The sequence below is a fragment of the Aptenodytes patagonicus genome, chromosome 4 (genome assembly GCF_965638725.1).
Source record: "Aptenodytes patagonicus chromosome 4, bAptPat1.pri.cur, whole genome shotgun sequence".
In the NCBI taxonomy this organism is placed as follows: domain Eukaryota; kingdom Metazoa; phylum Chordata; class Aves; order Sphenisciformes; family Spheniscidae; genus Aptenodytes; species Aptenodytes patagonicus.
The window spans coordinates 57,473,930-57,494,861 of record NC_134952.1 but is presented as its reverse complement, the minus strand read 5'-3'; the positions used below and the strand labels follow the sequence as shown (position 1 = coordinate 57,494,861).

Sequence of the window (20,932 nt, the reverse complement as noted above, 5' to 3'; positions counted from 1 at the left end):
TCAACAAATGCCCAGATCTAACTGGTTACTAGAGAAGCAGAAAATCTTTTGTTTATCAGAACTAGCATTTCACATTGGGAATGAGTCTTTAATGTGTCCTATACACCCCCATCCTGCAGTCCTGCACAGGAAAATGTCAAGGACATGTGCCTTACTTAACACCCTACTTGTTTGCTTCCACTAACCTAGACTCACATTTAAGCTCATTTTTAGAATACAAGTGGAATCATGTTTATCTAATACAGAGGGGTGAATTCCATCATCAAAGAAACCTTACTGAAAAGGAAAGGAAGCATGACAGTGATCACAGTAGAGCTACCTTCAAAACTTGTTATATTTGGTTGTGAGAAGTAAGTGTTATGTTGTACTTGATTGCAGTGAGCTTATTTTTCTCTCAAAACCATAGTCCAGGTACACAAAACAGGAGTCAGGCAACAACTCAAACACATCTTTCTTAAGTATTTCAGAAAGGAAACATTTTCTTGGCTTTTGTTTTTCCCAAAATGTTTCTTAGAAAAGCTGAGGTCTAAAACACATCTGAAATAATAACATAATGATGCTTTCAAAACACAAGCTAAATAATCACACCCTTGGTTTACTGCAAACCAATCTGAATCCTTAATAAGTGGTTAATGAATTCAACCAGGACCCTCCATTTGGTACTGAACAGTAGTTTCTGTTGATACACTACTGAATTGTGCATATAGTGTGTCTACTTTATAGACAAATCCTCTTTTAACTCACTGGGATGCTTTTTTTTTTTTAACTAAAAATAATATCATTATCTTTTGGCCAGAAGTAATGGAAACTATTAAGTGCATAGGTACTAAAGTGAATGGAGATGTTTAGTGCTGTTCTAAGTCCAGAAGCCATCCCTTCTCTTCATCTAAAAAGAAAATCAGAAAGAATTCTCTATGTCACCAAATTTTGAGAAAGTGAAGTTTAAATTGTATTGCAGAAGAGCAATTAGTAAAAAAACTATATAATGTACAGGCATCTCGTGTCTCTTATTGCCCGTTTTCTTAGTATAAATTCGCTCAGCTGTAAACCTGTCAATTTGCAGTTAATCCAAAGTTGATCAAATATCCAGACAAGTATAAATACATAGTACTGAGTCACGAAGTAATGATGTACAGAATTCTTTTCCCCATTTTTCCTGGTTATGTTGTCTTTATTGTGGATTCCTCCATTTCACTAGTGACTTTAAATTCTTAAAGATTGTCTTATTAACATTTATAAGTAATAACCGTAGCATCAGTAATAAAAATCAATGCATACGAGATGTGACTCACTAGCTTGTTGATGGTACTGTTCTTCACTTTGGAATGGGCTGAATACATAAGTAGATATTTTGCTTTTCAGTAACGAAGTCAGAACATTGTCCAGCTTCTCTACAGAAGAAAATTTAAAAGCCTGTTTAAAAGAAAAAAAAAAAAAGAAAAAAATTAGTGCGTTTGTTGCATATGTATTTTTAACTTTACCCTCAGAGTGCTGGTGAATCAAATTACTCAAAACAGTATTATTACAAATTCAGTCTTAGTAAGAGCAGCGTAGTTTTTGAAAGCTACAGAAGAGCTGTTCTAATATAGAAGGACCATGATAACACGATCCAACTGAAGAAAAACAGGTATTATAACTTATGAAGTTCAGCCATGACTAAAAATTTCTGGATGAAGGGTAAGGACAGGAAGATTTGTGTTCATCAACTCTCGATTTAGCTACAACGATGCAGTGTAATAATCAGGAACTGTTCTGACAGATGCAAGGTGCCAATAAACCCAAGGTCTTACTACAGCAGTAATTCAGGATAAGTTTAAAGACTACAGTAGCTCTCTGTTACCCAAACCTTTACACTAAGATTGTGTACTTTGCTAGGTAAGAAACAGCTTCAGTTCCATCAGCCAAGCCATAATATTGCTGACAGATTAAGAAACTGACAGCAACCAGTTAGATTAACTTTCTACTAAATATATAGTCTTTAGACAAGGGAAATCCTCACTGACTGCCATGGAATCTTTTTTTGATTGCCTCTTTCTGGACAGAAGGCCAAGATCTAGTCCTAACGACTGTCACAGTAGACATAATTAAGTGTTTCTTTGCTTGGTGTGACAAAAGAAGCATGACTACAGAGATTTGAACAGTAAGAATATTTTACACTGAGTACTACAGCACTAGTCCAGTCTGTGCTGCGTTGGGCACCAAAAGGAGCTCAGCCACAGCACAGAAGAGCTCAGGAGAAGTGGGTTTACTCTGCTCAGATGTCAGCAGCCCTGCGTTTGCCTTCCCATAGCTGAACTGTTTCTGGCCAAGACAATTCTGGGATCACTAACAGGCAATATCTGCAGACACACTTAGCGTATAAACTTAAAAAGAAACTCTGTGACTGACATGCTGAGGAGAAAAGGACAGAGGGGTCTACCGATGAAACATGAAGTTTAATTCCCGAGGCTGTTAAAAGTGAGTAAGAAAATAAGTGTGACGTGATCAGAAAATGTTGAGTACACAGGCAGGATGTAATTTTCATCTGAGTCCTACCCAGAATTAGAAGACAAGTTTGTGCAGGTAGGAAGCTACTGATAATAAAATATGATCATTTATTTTTCCTGTAATTAATACTAGGCCTTCCAATATTGATTATGATACATAAACCCCATTATATTTAGTAACTTGTGACCTATTTCTCTCCATAATTCACCCTTTCTGTACTGTCACATTACATTCTCTGTATTTGTTGTTCAATAATTATGAATACATAATTTATTCCTCAATAACCAAAGCAACAAGCATTTAAAAAACAAGACTCTGCCTAGGAAAAAAAAAACTTTAAGGCTTGTTCTAGAATAAAGATCTAGCCTGAGTACCAGACTTACAGTGTGAATTGAGAAAGGATATGCAAAATCTCCCAAATATCTATCAACCCCCCCATTAACATGAATTATATTAACATAATATTTAAAAATTATTGAGAGGAATAATATTAAAATTCAGATAGGAAACCATACTACTCTCTCTTATTCCAAGTAGGTCTTCTTAGATACAGTATCGTCATTGGTACTACCTTAATAGAGTTCAATCTAGAGTAAGACAAAAATAAGTAAGAACACAGGAACCAGCTCAGATCAGTGTATATGTAGATATTGTGTCATGAAGAAAGAGGCTCAAAACCATCAGTATTCACTGAAGCAACTGTATAGCAGAAATTCCACTGTACAGAGAATAAACATATAGGTGGGCTTATAGACAAACTAATCCTGAAGTAACATTTCCATTTAAAATGGCAGGGACACCCCTTACACATTTTGCTATCTATCTAGCCCTCTCTGTTCAAAAGAAAATGAACAACCAAACAAAAAACACCGCAACAACACCTGCCTCTTATCATCTGTCCTGAAAGGCCCAAGGAGCAATTTCAGACAGAATCCATTTCAGACTGTCTTGTATATCAAAGCCAAATAAACACCCCACAGTCTCTTTCAGCAAGCACTCAGGGTAATCTTGCCTACAAAGCTCCTCTGCTTTTTAATATGCGCTGAGGCAGGAATCCTTCCTTCTCCCTTTTATTCAGGCAGAAATCCGGGGGAGGAGTACCTTAAGAATGTATAGCTCTTACTTTGCACTCAGACAACCAAATTTACATGGGATAAAACAATGTTTCACAATCTGAGACAGAGCAAGTTCTTGAAATGAGAAGAGCACACAATTTCAGGAACTTGCAGCAAAATTTTCAAGGCCATAAACAGTTGCATGACTTAACCACATCAGGCTAGCTCAGTTTTTAGAAGCTGCTGAGACAGAACTTTGTCTGATCTCCCAAAGGGAACAGGTTAAACTAGAGCTAAATTTCTCATGCTTTAACGGGCCTGCCTTCCTATGACCAGCCTATCCGTTTCTATGATTTCCAAGTCAGGCACAATACACTTCTTATACAGAGTTATAAGTGCAACTTGCTTGAAGTTTTCCACCTCAAATTTTTTCTTTTACTCCAGGGATCTAAAATCTGAAGGCTCAAGCAATGATTTAACAAGCTATCTTGTTAACTAAACCACAACGAGTAGCTTTGTTCTGCTACTCCACAACAAAGACACAGTAGGAAAATCTAGTTAAGTTATTTAAAAAAAAAAAGTCTATGTTAATGTCTTATCTCACATACAGGAGGGCCTGTTCCAGCACTTACGTGAAGATAATAGCAGAAGTAACAGTGAAACAGAACTAGCAATAGGACCACTCTGCACTATCCAGCTCCATACCAACCTAAAGGTCACCTCCTTCCAAGAAGGAATTCAGTTTAGAGACTTTTCCTTTACTGCCCATTCCTGCTCCAGAGCACTTACAGACTCTAAGTATGCTGCATTTATATATTTTGATGTACCCTACACAGGTCTCTATAGGCCCATAAAATCTTCCCAAGAAATCCCAGCAACGCTATGCACTTAAAGTTCATGCTGAAGCTTCACCAAAGCCAACAGAAGTAGAACTGTATTTGAAGTTAAACACCTGCAAGGGAACACTGAGCCAGTCAGGAGTTTGAGAAAGCCCACATTTTATCTGAATAAAGATTTAAAACATGACAGAAAAGAAGTAAAAGCACTACTTTCTCCCTGCGTCCTTGCAGGCAAGTTCTTCTTTCCAGAAGCCGCTCAGAATTAAGCTAGTGAATTTGTATGCAATTCTTCCCATGCTCTCTGAAGCACAGCAAGCTGCTCTGCTCTACCCTTCAATCTCAGTCCTTCTGCAAGTGCCACTACCTGTCCCAGAGCTCAGCACCAGCAGCTTGTCCTTGCTCAGTACCACTTCCCCAGGTGTAGGCACTATCTCCATTCTCTCACCTCCTTTTCAGAGCAAGAGGACACAGCTGTGAACAACAGAGAAGCCCACACCTGGGCTTCCAAAAAACATCCTTGAAAAAGGGGAAGACCAAGCACATATTTTGCTACTTTTGTGAATGAGATGATCTGCATTCTTTAATAACTGCTAACAAAACCCTGAAAAAGTGTGCCACTGAAACACAGCATACACAGCCAGTAACTTAATGTATTTCTCACTGGCTTTAGCAGTACTAACAAGGTTACATTTACATAAAGATTAACTTCTTCAGTAGTTCTTCCGTATCAGACACTACTTTATACGCAGTTCAATAGCTAGATTACTTCTGCCAAGGAGAATGGGCTAGGCTTAAAAATCACTTAGGCATTTCTGACAATTTTAGCCAGTGATAGAATATGGAGAGATTTCATACTTAGAGGAAAAGAAAGAAACATTTTAAAATAACAGCTGCTGATGTGGCTTAGAAGATTGAACTATTGAAAACGGTTTCAAAGAAAGTATCTCTGGGGATCAGGTAAAGGTGCATACATAGTATCACCACATAAGTCATATAGCTATTTCTTACAAGTTTTCATAGAAATGGCTGCAGTTTATTTTCATTCTTTTTCAATACACATTGTAACTGCAATCCTGTTTGATAAAAACATCCTTTAAGATACCAAGTCTCTCAGAATCATAGGAGCATTATTCAACCAAAGTTTGTCATGAAGACTTCCTGAATCTCTCTAGGTAGTTTAAGTCACTCAAATTAATATGAACCTATCAACTTCAGTAATAAGGCTATGACCCTAGTTTCAATTTCTTTTGAAAACCTAAGAAATCTGTACCAGGAAACCCCAACGCTAAATAATTGAATCAATAGTTGCATTTGGTAGAACGTCTGAGAGAAAAATCAATACAGCATGTAAATCCAGCAGAATGTTGAAAAGATAAGTTGATGAAAAGTAAAAAAATTAAATATGAATTAATATTTTTAATTATGAATTATAAGAACTTTAAAATCAGTCTGTACACCGGATTACTGTAAGAACATAAACTCCCTAACACAGTTTCTTTAATGTAGAATTATATGAAAGTGAGAGAACAAAAAAAAATCATGGTCTTTAGCCAATGCCCACCCTCATATATTCTGATAGCAAGTTCATTCAGCATTATGATTCAGTTGTTATGACCACAACTCTTCCTACTTTACTTAAAATTTCAGGTTTTTTTTCTTTTGAAACTTATGCAAAGAAGCTTATTTCATTTTTTACTCTATTTATTTCCTTACATTCTAATTATTTATTTGGTTGTTTAAAATGTCTTGCTAAGGTTGGTAAATGCTTTTTCAATTCAGACAAATTTGGAACATAGAAAATTACAATCTATCAGATGTGGCAAAGAATTTCATCCAAAACCATGATTTTTAAAAATCTTAGAATACGTTTAATCTAAAACATGGTTAGTATTAATCTTTAATCCCTCTCTAAAAAAAGGAATTCATAAGTGCAGTGGTACCGTACTTTGTTGGTCTCCCACTAAGATATATGAACTGACCTGACCATCAGTAAAAGGAATGAATAACTGTAAGCCTATTTATTGGGTTTTGTTTATCTGTTTGGCTTTATTGGGGGACAAAGTGGAGAAGGGGACAATAATCTCAATTATGATAGCATCTCAAAGTAGCTGGAAGGGCTGGCAACACAATATATAAAACAATGAAAGCATTTTACCAAAGCAATGTGTCTTTGGTATACATTACTGTAGCAATTTGCATTCATCACAGAATTTTAATAAGGAGATACTTCTCAGTATCAGTAAAGATCTTGAACTTTTCTTTGAACAACAGAATGATATTGCTTTGATCAATAATTGCTGTAAGCTTTTCTATTCTATTTTTAATTTTGTTTTCCATTGTGTTTAATTGTTACTTTGTGTAGATAAACCACTGTTGCCCCAGGATACTTTTGCAAATAAGCCGATAGTCTCAAAGGTTTTAATTATCCTGGTTAAATAAAAGTTACTACTACTCCTGCTACTTGATGGGAATTGTAATTAGTATCATGTCCGTTTTGTTTTTCCTTGTGTGAACATACTTTTAAAGATTAAGTTAATTCACGTTCTGTAAATTGCATCTTTACGATGTATCTTATTGCCATTAAATCAGGTTTACATGAGAGCTTAAAGTATTTAAAAAGTTTGTGGAAATAGTTTAGCTACCTAGCTAGTTAGTGTACCTCACTCCATGGCCCAGCAGGCACCATTAAATATGATGACAAATCTTCCAACACCTATGTACACTTACAAAAGAATTACCATTAGTATACTTTCCCACAGAGCAGCCATGGTATTGTGTGGATTGTAAAACTTACCTGGTTATAAAAATTCTCAGCATTAATTTTTCAGTTGCCAAAACAATAAAATTAAGAGCAGACAAACAGTGTCTCCTCATTTAAACCCTTGCATATTATCCAGATGAGTAAAGGTGAGGAAATTGTTAAACATACCTGATAGTTATAACACTACAGCTGTATTTCCTGGTGTGCACTACTGCTCTGCACAGAATTATTTTTACATTTGAATATAATTTGAATTGCATGTGTCTTACTAAATATTAGTCATGCTGGTTAAATGAAGGGTCAAACTCCTGAATAACACAAATAATTCTCCAGTGGAAATACCACGCGTGTTGTAGGTATCTAGGTTACCATGTTAATTATAATTTTTTTAATCATTATGACACACTTCTTGTGCATAAAATTTTAAATGAAACCTGTTAGAAGCTTACTTCGATGTCCTTCAAAATACAGGCTAAAGAATGATGGATACTATAAAGATTTTAAGAACGCACTTACACTTAGAGTTGCACTATTTTTCTTGCACAACAGCCTGTTTTCTTAGAACAGAAGTGACTTGTACTTGGAAGGAATCTACCCCCATCCTTAGTAGAACACTAATAATGCAATACATCATTTTTTATTAATCCTTTCGTTATGAGTATAATGCCTTAGGTGGTAGATAATGTATATTTGTCACAGGAAAATGAGACTGTCTGCAATGGAAACACAGACTATTATTTTTGTTCTGGCTTTGCAATTACAATATAGACATCATGACAAGTCTGCTTGGGCTACCCACCATTCAATAAATGATACTTGAGATTCTGTCCTTTCTTAATAGATGTTTTCTTTTCTTATTATTTTGTATGTGCCATTGGCAAAAGGCACGCTGCAGAGCACTGCAGCCTGCTGTGCTGATTTGAAACCCAGCTCAAAACCTGAATTCTTCTAAATATATGCAAAGAATCTGCATGGCAACCAGCAAACCATATGAATGATAATTCAGCAGCTGTAAATGGACTCTATATGAATAGCAACCTACTGTCTTCCACACAAGCTATGCCAGAAAAATCCCATTGGCTGGTGAATGAATAATAATCCGCCAACTACAATGTGATTTAAGATTACTTGCTTCTATTGGTTTTAGAACATACTAAAAAGAACACTCTAAATAGAGAGGGACAGCACTACTGTTTGTTATTATTTTCATCCTCTCTAATGCAGGATGTTGTTCATTGGGCATATACAGCAGAAAGGATGTTTGTTATCACTCTCTAAACAAAAACAAAAAAAAGAGAAAATTTGTTTTCACTTGCCTGACTCGCTTACAACTAGACATCTCAAAGACAGGCCTCTGTAATCCTGAGCCTATTATTGAGCCATTACGCATTACTGTGCAATCAAAAGATTGTGTATTATCTCTTAGCTCATTTAGGCACTTACATACTATTTTTTTTTTTTTTTAATTAAAAATGCAGAAGTCAACTTACCTGACAAGTGAAAGCTATTGGGTCAGCCACTTTCTTAAAAATGTGCTCAATCTCCTCTAGTGCAGTATAGTACTCGATCTGCGCTGTGGTCTTAATGACTCCCCCACAGTAGACATTTACATATACAGGGCCAGCAGGAAAATCTTATAAAACACAAATCAGAACAGTAGCTGAAAATATTTTACAGTCCCAGACCAGAGGTCTCAGGGAATGAGTAGAAGAACAGGAAAATATCACAGAAAATGCATAGAGTTGATGAACTGGATTTGCATTCCACAGATGATTCAGTGTAGTCAGTTTTCTATCCAGGTCTTTCAGTCTAACATTAAAAAGCTGACAAAAGAAAATACTTATAAAACAAAGCTATTGTATTGCTTCACGTTAGAAAGGAGATGAAAACAGTATGCTTCAAATTTCCAACTTTCCTTTGATAGACTGATGACCTATAATCAGCTCTCTTATGCCTACAAATTAAGGAAAAGTTCATTTATTACAAATAGTGGCATTGCTATTCATCTTTTGAAACATTTTTCTTAATTGCAGGCAAGGTTCTCAAAATTGGATTTGAATTAGGCTGCAGAAATTGCAGTATAATTACTTCCATTCCAGTTGTTTGCCTAGTAAAAGCAAAGGAAAGAGGCATTTGTATAGTCTGTTACTTAAGTATGACTTGCTCTGTGTATGCAGCATGAGCCCTCTTTATGAGCACATTTTACAATTCATTAGTATTCATTGTGCCAGGCATCCTGCTGTACCATACCAGCACTAGCACAGTTTTCTTAAAATTCTAACTCTGCCCACAAAAGAGCGATAAAAATGGGCAACCCTAAAAATGAAGAAGAATAATAGGGCCAAAGAAACTAAATTAATAGAACATCACCTTAAATCACTTAAATGGAAACTGCCCAAATGCCTTTTTAAAAAAACAAACCCCCACCAAACACTTTTTTCTTATAACATCAGATGAGCTGGACCCTTATTAAAAAAGGGTACTCCCAAACTTCAAGTTTTCCAGATTTTGAAACAGAAAGAAGCCTACAGAGAGAAGCATTAAATACAAATGATGTAAGAAACAAAATTAAACTTGGGCTGCAGCTCTCTGCCAAATTTTTCATAATATTTCATTTACTGTTCATATTTTATTTCTTCATCCACTATAGAAACCTTCCTGTGAACAACAATGTTCTCACAGCATAATTCTGGAAGAATCTTTTAAGATCAGTGAATGAGGATTTCAGCTTTCTTTCTCTGAAATCCAGTTACAGATGAAAGTTTCCTGTTGGTCATGTACTTCCCAGTCACGTATCTAAAAACAAACTCTCTGCACCATCACAGTGATAAAGAACTCTCAGGCCATATGTGGCCATCATCTCAAGACAGCGTTGAGGATGAAAATCAGGCTACAGAATTACCCAAACGGAGATCCAAGAAGCCACTGTTGAAAACTGTAGCCTATATATATATTTCTTCCTATCTAATGTTGTACTGCAATGGTTTTAGAATAAAATATTATATAAGTTCCTTTGGGAATTCACAGCATGCAGTGCAGTGGCAAGCTACACTCTGAATACTTAGGTGAAAAATTTTTTAATTCTTAACTCACATCAAGTGAGTGGGGATAGGTGTGGCCCTTAAATCTGCACAGATCTCCTAAGAGAAACTATTGTTAACTAGTTGAAACTGTTGGCAACTAGTTGTGATGGAGCAGTTGAAAAAAATCATTAGAAACCAGCAGAGCCGAGTGATACAGAGAAATGGCATGGACATGAACAAAGAAATTATTTCCTGTGTCATAGAGAGGAGTATAACCAAATTTACTGCATTAAATATAAAATGAAACATTTTAGTAATAGAGTAATAAGAAAAGAATATTAGCTTTGCATTTTACGGCAGTGATTTTGAAGAATGTTAATCTGTGACTAATCAATGACATTTTTAGACTGCCACCTGCCATTTAACCACACAAAAACAATCTAATAGAACCTAGTTTCCCATAAATCACAAGGCCTTGCTTCTCTGCATTATTAATAGATGTTCTGTGTGCAAAACCCATGTACAGGAAACACCTACAAAATAGTGAGAAGTGAAACTACTTATCAGAAAAAGTGAAAGGAGTCCAAAATTTTCTGTTTACTTAAAGGTAAAGAATGTTTTTCTTACCTAAGGCTTTCATGTACTTGACCTTCTTATTCCAAGAGGCTGGCTGTGTCCTAATTTGTTGATTATCTGCTATGAATTCAATTTCTAAAGTTTCATCATCTATTTCATCTTTCAACAAAATGAATATTTCACCAGGGTTCTATAAAATTAAAATATATTCCCATTAGTCCTTCAGAAAATTATACTGGAAGTGTAAAATGCAAATGAAAACATAAGTTGGAAGGAAAGTTCCTTTGCCAACAGCTTGATACAAAAAAATCATAGTACCAAAACATGATGCCATCTCAGTGATATCCTTTAGTATTTTATTGACATAAATGACACAATTAATGTAGTATTTTGAATTCAGCTTACCTAACAATATTTTAAAACAGTATTTTAAATGCACTTGTAGGTGAATTGTTACATTTTCTGAGACCATTCTACTTTATAGTCTAGAAGAATGACATTCAGCCTAGTAAGAAAAACCTAAAATACTTTAGACTCATTTAAACTCTTACAGTGAACTGACAGGAAAGTAAGAGAAGCAGCAGGTAATGTGAGACAATACCCCTCTACTGCCTCCTGAACCAGAGGGAAAGTTGCTCCCTTAGAACTGTACCGATCTCAACAATGAAATAATGTGTATAAGTCATCTTTGAAAGACAGATAGCAAGCAAAATATGTGACATTCCATGTACACCGCAACCTCCATATCTGACCCTGGCCACTTACTTCTATAAAGGAATGCAGTGCTGGATATTGTACTTCCTCTGTTTACATTTTCACATATTTTCTCACAGCAACTCTGATTAAAAACAAACACATACGAACATTTCTGTTCATCGGATATGCATGCAGATATGTATATATAAATATTTCTGATTGAATTTAAAATCAGACAAGGTATATGCTCACACAAGCACTTGTGTAACTCGTCATATGGGCACATATACATATACCCATATACCCGTCATGGATTATTGCCAAGAGACACTCCGTATCTCTCAAGAAGTGCCTGACTACACGTTCCCTCTAAACTACAAGGTCCACATGACAGCAATATCCCTACTCAAGCTGTCAAATAATTCTAACAGAGATAAAATCCCTCAGAGGCTGTCTCAAATCTATTTTATTTGCAAATCTTTTGGCTGCAGCATGGATGTGACACAAAGGCAAAATAAATCCCATTGCAGTCTCGATGCACTCTCATTTTGGCCCCTTATCTGCTATTTGTTTTCAAAACTGTTATAGTATGAATGAGATTGTAGCAGGAAGAGGAGAAGAACATTGACTGTTATCCCAAAGACTTTAGCATCCAAAAACCTTACCTCACATGATACTCTTCCTGGAAGCACCAATATCGACTGCTCGTTAGTTTCTAATGTTCCAGAAAGTACCTCTGTTTTAAAACTGACGTCTGTTTTTTCTGATGCTCCCCTGACATCTGACAAGTTAACATCAGAGCTAGTCTGGTGATCTGAAATAAATAATGTGGAATGAGGACATTGTTAACAATCCCAGATCAACAAAACATGGCAATGATATGGTTTCCAACATATTACTTATATGGCATTTGGAGTCAGATTAGGGGCACCGTATGAAAGCCTGGCAAAATTCCTTTTCATGTAAATGTGGTGAGGTTTCCCCCTCTGATAAAGAGCTTGCCTCTGAAGTTCTGATCCTGCAGCCGTCATTTATATGAACAGGCTCTGCTCATATGCTTCGTCTTACTAAAGTCAAAAGGGACACGGCCTTTAGACCAAAGTTGTCGTGACAACGAGGTCACAGAGATCAGCCAGTTTTGTAATCTCAGAAGAACAAACCCTCATACACTGAGATAAACTGGGATTTTTACCTCTCTTGCTTTCCCTATATGTAAACAAGGACATGCTACACGTTTACATCATCAGCCCACCTGTCTACAGGAAGGATTTATGTGAGGACAGTGATACCTGTGACCAGGTAACTACGACAGTAGAGACAGATTTCCTTAACACAGACTCCATAGTCTTTGCCTTCCTTCATGGACAAAACGATGGACTGAAGGCATACATTTTTTGTGTAGGATATTCTGGATTTGGAAATGCTACGCCAGTCATACAGATAGCTTGCAACCACTTTATTTTCTGTTTTGCTGTACCAGTAAAAGCCCAAGAGCAATAGTGAATCCTTCACCAAATCACAGAATTTTAATGAGGAAATATAAAAGAACTGACAACTGCATCTGCAGAGCTCTGACTAAGCCTGTGTTTTAGAAAAGCTATTCTTCACACCTGCTACTTCTCAACTGTATCATTACTACTCCTTTCCAGACACTCTATCACCCTGTACAAAACGCTCTTGCCCCCCATCTCAAAGGACTGCAGCAGCTCTTCATCACGCAGGATCACCCAGCATATTGCAGTCACCTAGTTAGATTAATGATATCATTCCAAGCAGCTCAGAGTTAAAAAATCTTGACTGGCTGGTAGGAAATTTCCTGAGAGACATCAACAGTATCTTGTATTACCGTAAATTATGGAACACTCACAGTCAATTACACTCAAGGACATAAATAACTTCAGGCACATCTTTTCGTCTTAAATGGATGTAGAATATTAATATAAATTAGTGATGGGCAGAATACAGAACAATAGCAATTTGGCTTTGCTCAAACAAGTACCACAGCCATTTTTGAGTTTTTTCCAAAAGTGCCTAAGTGACTGAGGTACACAAACCACACAGTGCTCCTAAGCGGCACAGAACTCTTCCCATTCAGCATCAGTATTGCTAATTTGTAATTAGTTTTCTCACTTCTTGCTTGCCTTTATTTCCCCCATATGTACCAGTTTGCTGCAGAACGTTCCCTTTCCTTACCAACCTTGCCTTGCTTAAGAAAGCATAGATTTAATAAACAACTTCTATAATAAATGTGCCTGCTAAGTGAAGTTATGCCAGGGAACGTAGTACAGAAACTTGGGTATGCTATGTCTGATGTAGAATTTTTCTTTTTCTGAGATGTACTTTGATTGTTAGAGAGATCTCAGAAAAAGAAAAAAAGAGAGGAGAAAAAAAAAGAAGTATCATTTGCCCATGTTTCACTGAGGAAGCTAAAGGTTCTTTGAACACCTAAGGTGGGCAGATTCAATGTTCATCACAAGCTAGTAAAATCTTCCCAGCTTAGTCCTGCTTATATTCTCATGCCTTTAAGGCAAACTAATTCTGAATTTAAGATGTGAATTCAGTGTAGATTGGTAAAATTACACTGAACCTATGTGTAGACATACTTTACTGAATTGAAGTAGTTTTAATTCCATTTGCTTTAATTTATTTTGAAAGTTAAATAGGCTACACCGAACAAAGGCTATTTTGATTCTGAATGAGAATCCACCCACAATTCAATGCAGTTTAACTAATCCAGCTCAAAAAGTAAGTACATTAATTTTTCTGATTATCTCTGTGAAGACTAGACTTTATTTAGTACCACCCTTCAGAAAAAGGAAGGCCTAAACCCTTGCTGAGGAAAACAGTTAGGATACTGTATGCCCACAGCACGTACTTTGGGAATATTATGTGTTCATATTTTAAGTCACTCATAAATCTTATACTTAAGCACATAGAATTTACTTCAGAAGAAAACTCATATGAGGTGCATGCTTCTACTGAAGTTTTTTCTGCCACTTTAGGCAAAGGGGTCTTGCAAAGACAAGAAACATTTCATTATCAGATTAACAAAATGAAAAGACTGAATAACAAATCTGGGAGGCACTGGATTCTCAGATGTCAGCTTTCTGTCAGTGATCATTCTTCAAGGATCATGTGGCTGCATTCTAATCTATGTGAAGTTCATGACAGCTTTATTTCTACAGTCTGCACTCTACTTACCAAAGATGAGAGTAGTTACTTCCACCTTTTGATGTCCACAATAATTTATGTGCTGAGAAGGTCAATGCTAGTGCTAACAAGTCGGTTTAAATTACGGTAACATTTTCCTCCCACATTAATTGCATTTTAATATTCTTATTATGCCTAGTGATATATAACTACAATATCAGGACTTCAACCCAGACAGTATTGGGATTGCACAGCCCTAGAGTTTAGATAAAGTATTAAGAAATGTGGCTCTTACATCAAAGACTTGGATATTTAAGAGCATGAGGGATTCCCCTGCTGACTGTGAGAGTGGTTAGCAATTTATTAGCTAAAAACTATCAAGCAAGACCTCTTTCACTAAATGTCAGGTCTACCTGACAATCAATGAAAGCCATGGACAGCAGTCCAAGAATAACAGGGATCTATATTATCACTACTATATATTTAATAACCAAACTCCAGAGCCACCATCTCCAGCACTCAGATTCCTACCAGCAGTTGCGCACTATCTGCCCTAAAATGTGGAACATGAAACAACCACGTGAAGTGTTATTTGTAAATGCTGAACAAGCAATATACCAGAAATTAAGCAAGCCTTGGCTTGCTGGCATTAACTAAAACCATGTAGCTCATAAGGGTTTAACACTACAGTAATGAGATTCCAGTAACACAAATGGAGCAATGTATAGACATTATTTGTTTAATGTGGGCAGAAGGTGTTGCCTGATGTACCGGTCTTTTTAACACTTAAATTTTGGACATCTTCACTGTGAATCCTCTTTACAGTCTTGCTTTTAACCTGAAAGCAATGGCTAAGGAGGTCCACTAATTGCTAAGGCTTTCAGAAAAAAGATCATTTAACAAGAATTTACAACTGTAGATGAAGATTAGCTTAAAAGAAATGTAAAAGGAACATCATTATAATGCTAGAATATCTAAGAGAGAGGATTTATTGAAGAGTATTTGTTGCTTGGTGAATGTGTTCTTTTAACGTTTTATATAATGGTGACCTATCTGTGAGGTTCTTAAAATGTAGCAGTAATGATTAAAATAATGGATGAATAAAACCAGACCCTTTCTTGTAGGATTGAAGTATAAGAAATTATTAACTATATCTAATGATGCTTAGACAGCACTATGAGCTAGAAGCTAAAAAGAAACGAAAATCTGATCATCTTCCCTTGACTATTCAGGGCAGTCCTATTGGGAATGATTGTCTATTATAGAGGGTAACACTCCATTTCCATCAGGTTACTTTTGTTGGCTTACTTTTGACAAATATCTACTGCTGATGGTCACATTGAAAGGACTGATCTTAAATTTAAGTTCATATTTAAATAATAAACTATTACACACGTTTACTGTAACAGTTATTCACTTAATTGGGCACAGTGCTGATGTTTTCAATTTTACTTCAATGTTCTCTCTTATTCATGTAACTTCAATACATCAATTTGCTATACTTTACACAAAACCTTTTGGAATGCATTATTGCTTTCAATTTAACATTTCTAACTGAATTCATGAAATGACTTTGAAATTGCATTCCTTTGCATAAACTGAGAAATTTTAATGAAGCCTCTCTAGTCTCTTGTGGATTCAACAATTAATGCCTCACCATGGCTTCTGAACAACTTTCATGCCACATCCAACCTCCCCTCCGCCCCCAAATTCTAACTTTTCAAATACACTCTTTAACTATCCCTATTGCAGTCTACATGAGGATTATAAATTGTCTCTGTCTTTGATTACTTGGTAATTGCTACATGTTTTGAGTCAACAATGTATGTGACAGATTTGGGGTATTAAAAATAGCAGAAAACATAAACTTATGAAAGATTTATGTGTTTTCTAAGGCTACCCATGGAATGAATCTCACAGCCAAAATTTAGTTGGTTTTACAAAAGCAAAATGCCTGCTAGCTTTACAAATTTCAGTTCTTCCTCAAGTCTTGCTAAAGCAATACTAGCCTAAGAACTGAAACTGCATTACAAAAAAGGTCCTCATTTATCCCTAGATCACACAACATATAAGAGGATAAGAAATATGGGCAAATCAGGTTAGGCAGATGACAAGGAATGGAAAGGTAATCAAGCACATGTGGCCAACTTGCCATGTGAAAGAAAAGACAGGGTGTTCCAGTGTCAAAGATTAAATAAAGAGGATTACAGGGAAGATCACTTAGGATAAATTCAGCAGATCATTTAAGTGCAGGAGTCATCCCATATAATATGGTAGGACCGTTCCCCAGCACAATGTGAGGTAAAGGCAGAGGTAGCCCCACTGGGTTCTGTGAAGCATAATTGAAAAGGTGCTTGTGTATAAGTGACGACTTTGCAATTCAAAAGCTTAAAGTCAAACACATGTGAGTGCTCTGCAGAAATGTGGATGAAAGTAGAGCCATACAGGAAAAAACCAAAGCAACCTTCTGTAATGCGGAAAAATCAGGAAAAAAAGACTTATGCACATCATATTCTTCCTGCAATCCACCATAAGTTTATCATAGACATTTATGAAAGTTAATCCTCTTAAAGTATGGGTATTTGCAAATTCTGTATGAACTCAGCAGAGAATGCAGCAGAGTGGGACTGAAAGGCAGCCTCTAACTGCATAAATTGCTCTATAAATGACCCAAGAAAGGCTGTGAGAAACATAGAGGCAGAAAACATCCACCACACTGGGCTTCATTCAACGAGCCTGTTTTCCTCAGCATGAACATGGGAGTTACTAATTTTTACCATAAGCCCTTTCTAATATATGATTTCAAAGCAAATCCCCTTTTCTGCTCTGCTGAAAAGTTTTATTTTACTGATGGTGAGAGAGGGCTTAGGAATGGAAAGGTTTCTAAAAATCACAGAAAATTATTAAATACATTCTCAAACATATAAACATCTGACTTAAATCTTAATTTCTTTCATTTGTTTTCTATCATGTATAAATTCCAGACCAAGGTAAACATATTCATTATTGAACAAGCTTTAAATAATGCTTCTTTCTATGCTGAATCTATCTTTTGCGAATACATTGAGTTATCTTTGTTTTTCTTAAAAGCATTCTCAGTCCCAGTTTCTCCTGTGTGGTTGAGTTCTTCTGTCAAAAACAGTAGCTTTCTGCGAGTTGGCCTATTTTGCCTATGTTTCCAAAATGTTTCTATTACTCTTATTTATGGTGAACAATTTTTCTTGCAAATAAGTATCAAACTGACAGTACCTTTAAAAGCTATGAAGAACAGTTTTTCCTTTTCTGAATATTTGGAGTTGGTGTTTATGTCATCTTAGCAACCAATGGTGCTGCAATTTTCATTCACATCTATTTCTCTCCCATAACAGAGCAATCCCTGGAACCCCCCCACATCTATTGTTTTATGCATTACTATATACGTGTAGGCAAAGATTGATTTGATTACAAAGGTGCATACCCACCTGTTCTTGTATTATCGGGTATGTTTTTGTACACAACAATTTACCACTCTGATATAATTGTTGCCTAATAGAGTCATCATAAAAGCATCTAAACACAATATAAAAGTCTTCTTATGTGTAGCCATATTGGATCTGATAGTAAAACAAAAAAAAATCCTGCCTTCAAATAATCCCAAAACAGCAAAAAGCAATTTACCATGAATTTATCAATAATATTTAAGAAATAATTTGCATGAAACGGTAGGCATTTTTTTATACATATACTTTCATATTATTTTAACTGTATATTCAGAGGCAATCTAAGGCTATGACAACTAACTAGTTCCTAACTGGTCTGTGGCTTGGAAGAAAGATTTGACTTAAACTCAGCAATCAGTGCTTTGGTTAGGATGCATACATTTAGAGGCTTTTTGGGACTAAGTTTATCTTTTACTATATATCAATTCATGTTATTGTTTTTACTGCAATCAAATCTGTGATTTTCAGCTCCAGCGGCAGCACTAATAGGACCACTCTGCTGAGCTTTAGACATATAGTAAGACTGTCCCAAAGAGTTTCTAAACTATTAAGCACACTGATTAGTTTGGAAATAATAACTACCTGGCTGAGGTCATTTAGGTGCTGAGCAGAACTGTTGATGGAGCCCAAGCCTGTTATTTCCAGTTTCTACATTCTGCATACTTTCATCCTGCCTCTTCTCCAGGGAGAAGCAAACTGAAGTCTGGCCCTCTGCGTGCACCAGCAGTTCTCAGTTATTAAAGCCTAATGTTTTATTAAAGAGTCCATCTATCCACTTCAGAGTTACTGGAGTTCTACCACACTAAGAACACTTCGGCATTTTTGTTCCATTTCTCCGTAGTATCAGCACAGAGGTATCACACCTCTGTTGCAGCAAAGGATTATACAGCACCAAACATTGCCCAAAATCTGGGACGTGCTGTTACAACAGAGACAGGTTATCCTCCTGCCGCTGACTCAAATTACCACTGAAGACAAAAGGACTGATAGCAGAGGCATCCAGGGTTGTGAGCCGACCTCCAAAATTTGTTTGCCTAATAAAACGGTCCTGTAACTTCCTTATTATTCCAAAGGGGCTAGCTGCAGCTGCCTAGTGGCTCTATTATCTCTAAACTACAATTCAAGCCTCTTATAACTGGCCTGGCACAAATTGCACACTGTGCTTGGACACAGAAGTGGCACGTGGCTACATTTTGAATTACATGCATATAAAAGAACACAGCTGAGGGGAGCATTTTAGAGTCAAGTCATACTTCAGGGAAGCACACCTGGCAGGCAGGCCAAAAGCTCAGATTTCAGGCTGAATAGGGGTTTAAGTTTTTACAGATATCATCCTCAAGGAACTACTAGTGAGTAGCCAAACTTTCTTGTCTTGGCCATGTTTGAAGCTATTGTCTTGATGAAGAATATTCTTTACAGTCATCAAAGTTCAAAAAATGACATGGCTGGAACGTCATGAAGTTTAACATAACTGAAAAGTCCTTTAACAACTGCATTGGGAAAGGCTAGGGGGAGAGATGCTGGTAGCGGGCATTCTCAGCCTTTGCCCTACTCAAAGTACAGGATACATATCATTAATAGTATCCAAACATTTACTGACACAAGACAATATACTCCACATTATAGCATCCCTTAAATCAGTCTGGTAACAGAACCTAGCTTGGACTGCAGCAGCTAATTTACCAAATAGCGTATCTTAGTCTGAGTATGACAGCAGAGCTCCAATACCTGCACAGGGCTCTTATCAATGCCTGGATGAAATTTTTGATGCTGTTCTTGATCTGTACAGCTCTAAATTACATGGGACTTGTCTATCTAAGAGACCACATGTCTCCCTGTGCCATGCTGCCACAGCTGCTGTCAGCAGAAAGACTCACGCCAGACACATTTGGTATTAAAGGGGAAAAAAAAAAAAAGTGAGTTGTCAGCAAGACTGACTCACTAGGGGACAGGCTGCTTTGCAATTTACTCCCACCTTTGGTTTGAAACAGCTAAAATCTATTGACCCTTAAAGCAGGCTAAAAGGTACACTGCTTTCTCAGGAACACAATCAAGAGTGATATTTTTAGACACATCTGAAAACCATGCTTGCCTTCTAATTCCTGATTATTTCCCTTTTGTTAGGGTTATGAATAGGAAAGTAATCTGAGGTCTTTATCTTTTAAGACACTGTCCTTTAATCCAACACCTAGACCCCAGAATAGGCACATTTTACTAAAATAGGATTTCAGATAGCATTATAGGAAAGAATAGCATAGCAGAGATACTCTGATAGATCTTCTTTATCTGCAGAAGGGATGCCATCTATTTTGTTACGAAGTGCTGGCCTTTCTCCAGTTTAGTTTGATAAAGGATACAGGTAACACTGTATGCACATATATGTTAGTTTGATGAGACCTCTGAGCAGGGCCAAAATATGTCAGCTGTCTGCCTACTAAGTTTAACAGCAATTACACTTCAAAATCATCTTTTTGTGCTCCACTTACCCATCCCTAATTGGTTCAGTTAATTAGTGCTGGGATACAAGCCTTTATGGTAAATGTTAAAAAAGACAAAGCTGTTTCACAGAAAGGGAACAGCCTTTTCTAAAGCTGAGTATCATCTAATGGGTATCTAAATCTGAGGTTAGGTCTATTTTGCAGGTAAAATAATGAATGCCAATTCCACAATTAAGGCATTCACATTTTATCTGTGTGGGTACAAGGCTGTATACCCAGATCCTAGTAAGACTGCTTCACTTTTCCAACCTTAGTACAAATTATAAATAATGATTCTCTGGGGAGCAGAAAATTTCCTGAGGAACCACAAGGGAATTTCTCAAAATACAGCTTTCTAGTAATAAAAGTAAGTCTATCTTTCTTATAGA

At 36.5% G+C, this 20,932-nt stretch overlaps 1 protein-coding gene across 2 annotated transcripts in view; it reads right to left on the bottom strand.

Moving 5' to 3' along the window:
* The window catches only part of BANK1 (B cell scaffold protein with ankyrin repeats 1), a 159,668-nt gene that overhangs the window by 102,189 nt on the left and 36,547 nt on the right, over window positions 1–20,932 (bottom strand). For both annotated transcript variants that reach the window (XM_076336811.1, XM_076336813.1), the window contains exons 4-7: window positions 12,103–12,251; window positions 10,793–10,931; window positions 8,633–8,775; window positions 1,293–1,413 (exon numbers count right to left, since the gene is read on the bottom strand). In XM_076336811.1, coding sequence (XP_076192926.1) covers window positions 1,293–1,413; window positions 8,633–8,775; window positions 10,793–10,931; window positions 12,103–12,251 — 552 coding nt within the window. The remainder of the gene's footprint in view (window positions 1–1,292; window positions 1,414–8,632; window positions 8,776–10,792; window positions 10,932–12,102; window positions 12,252–20,932) is intronic.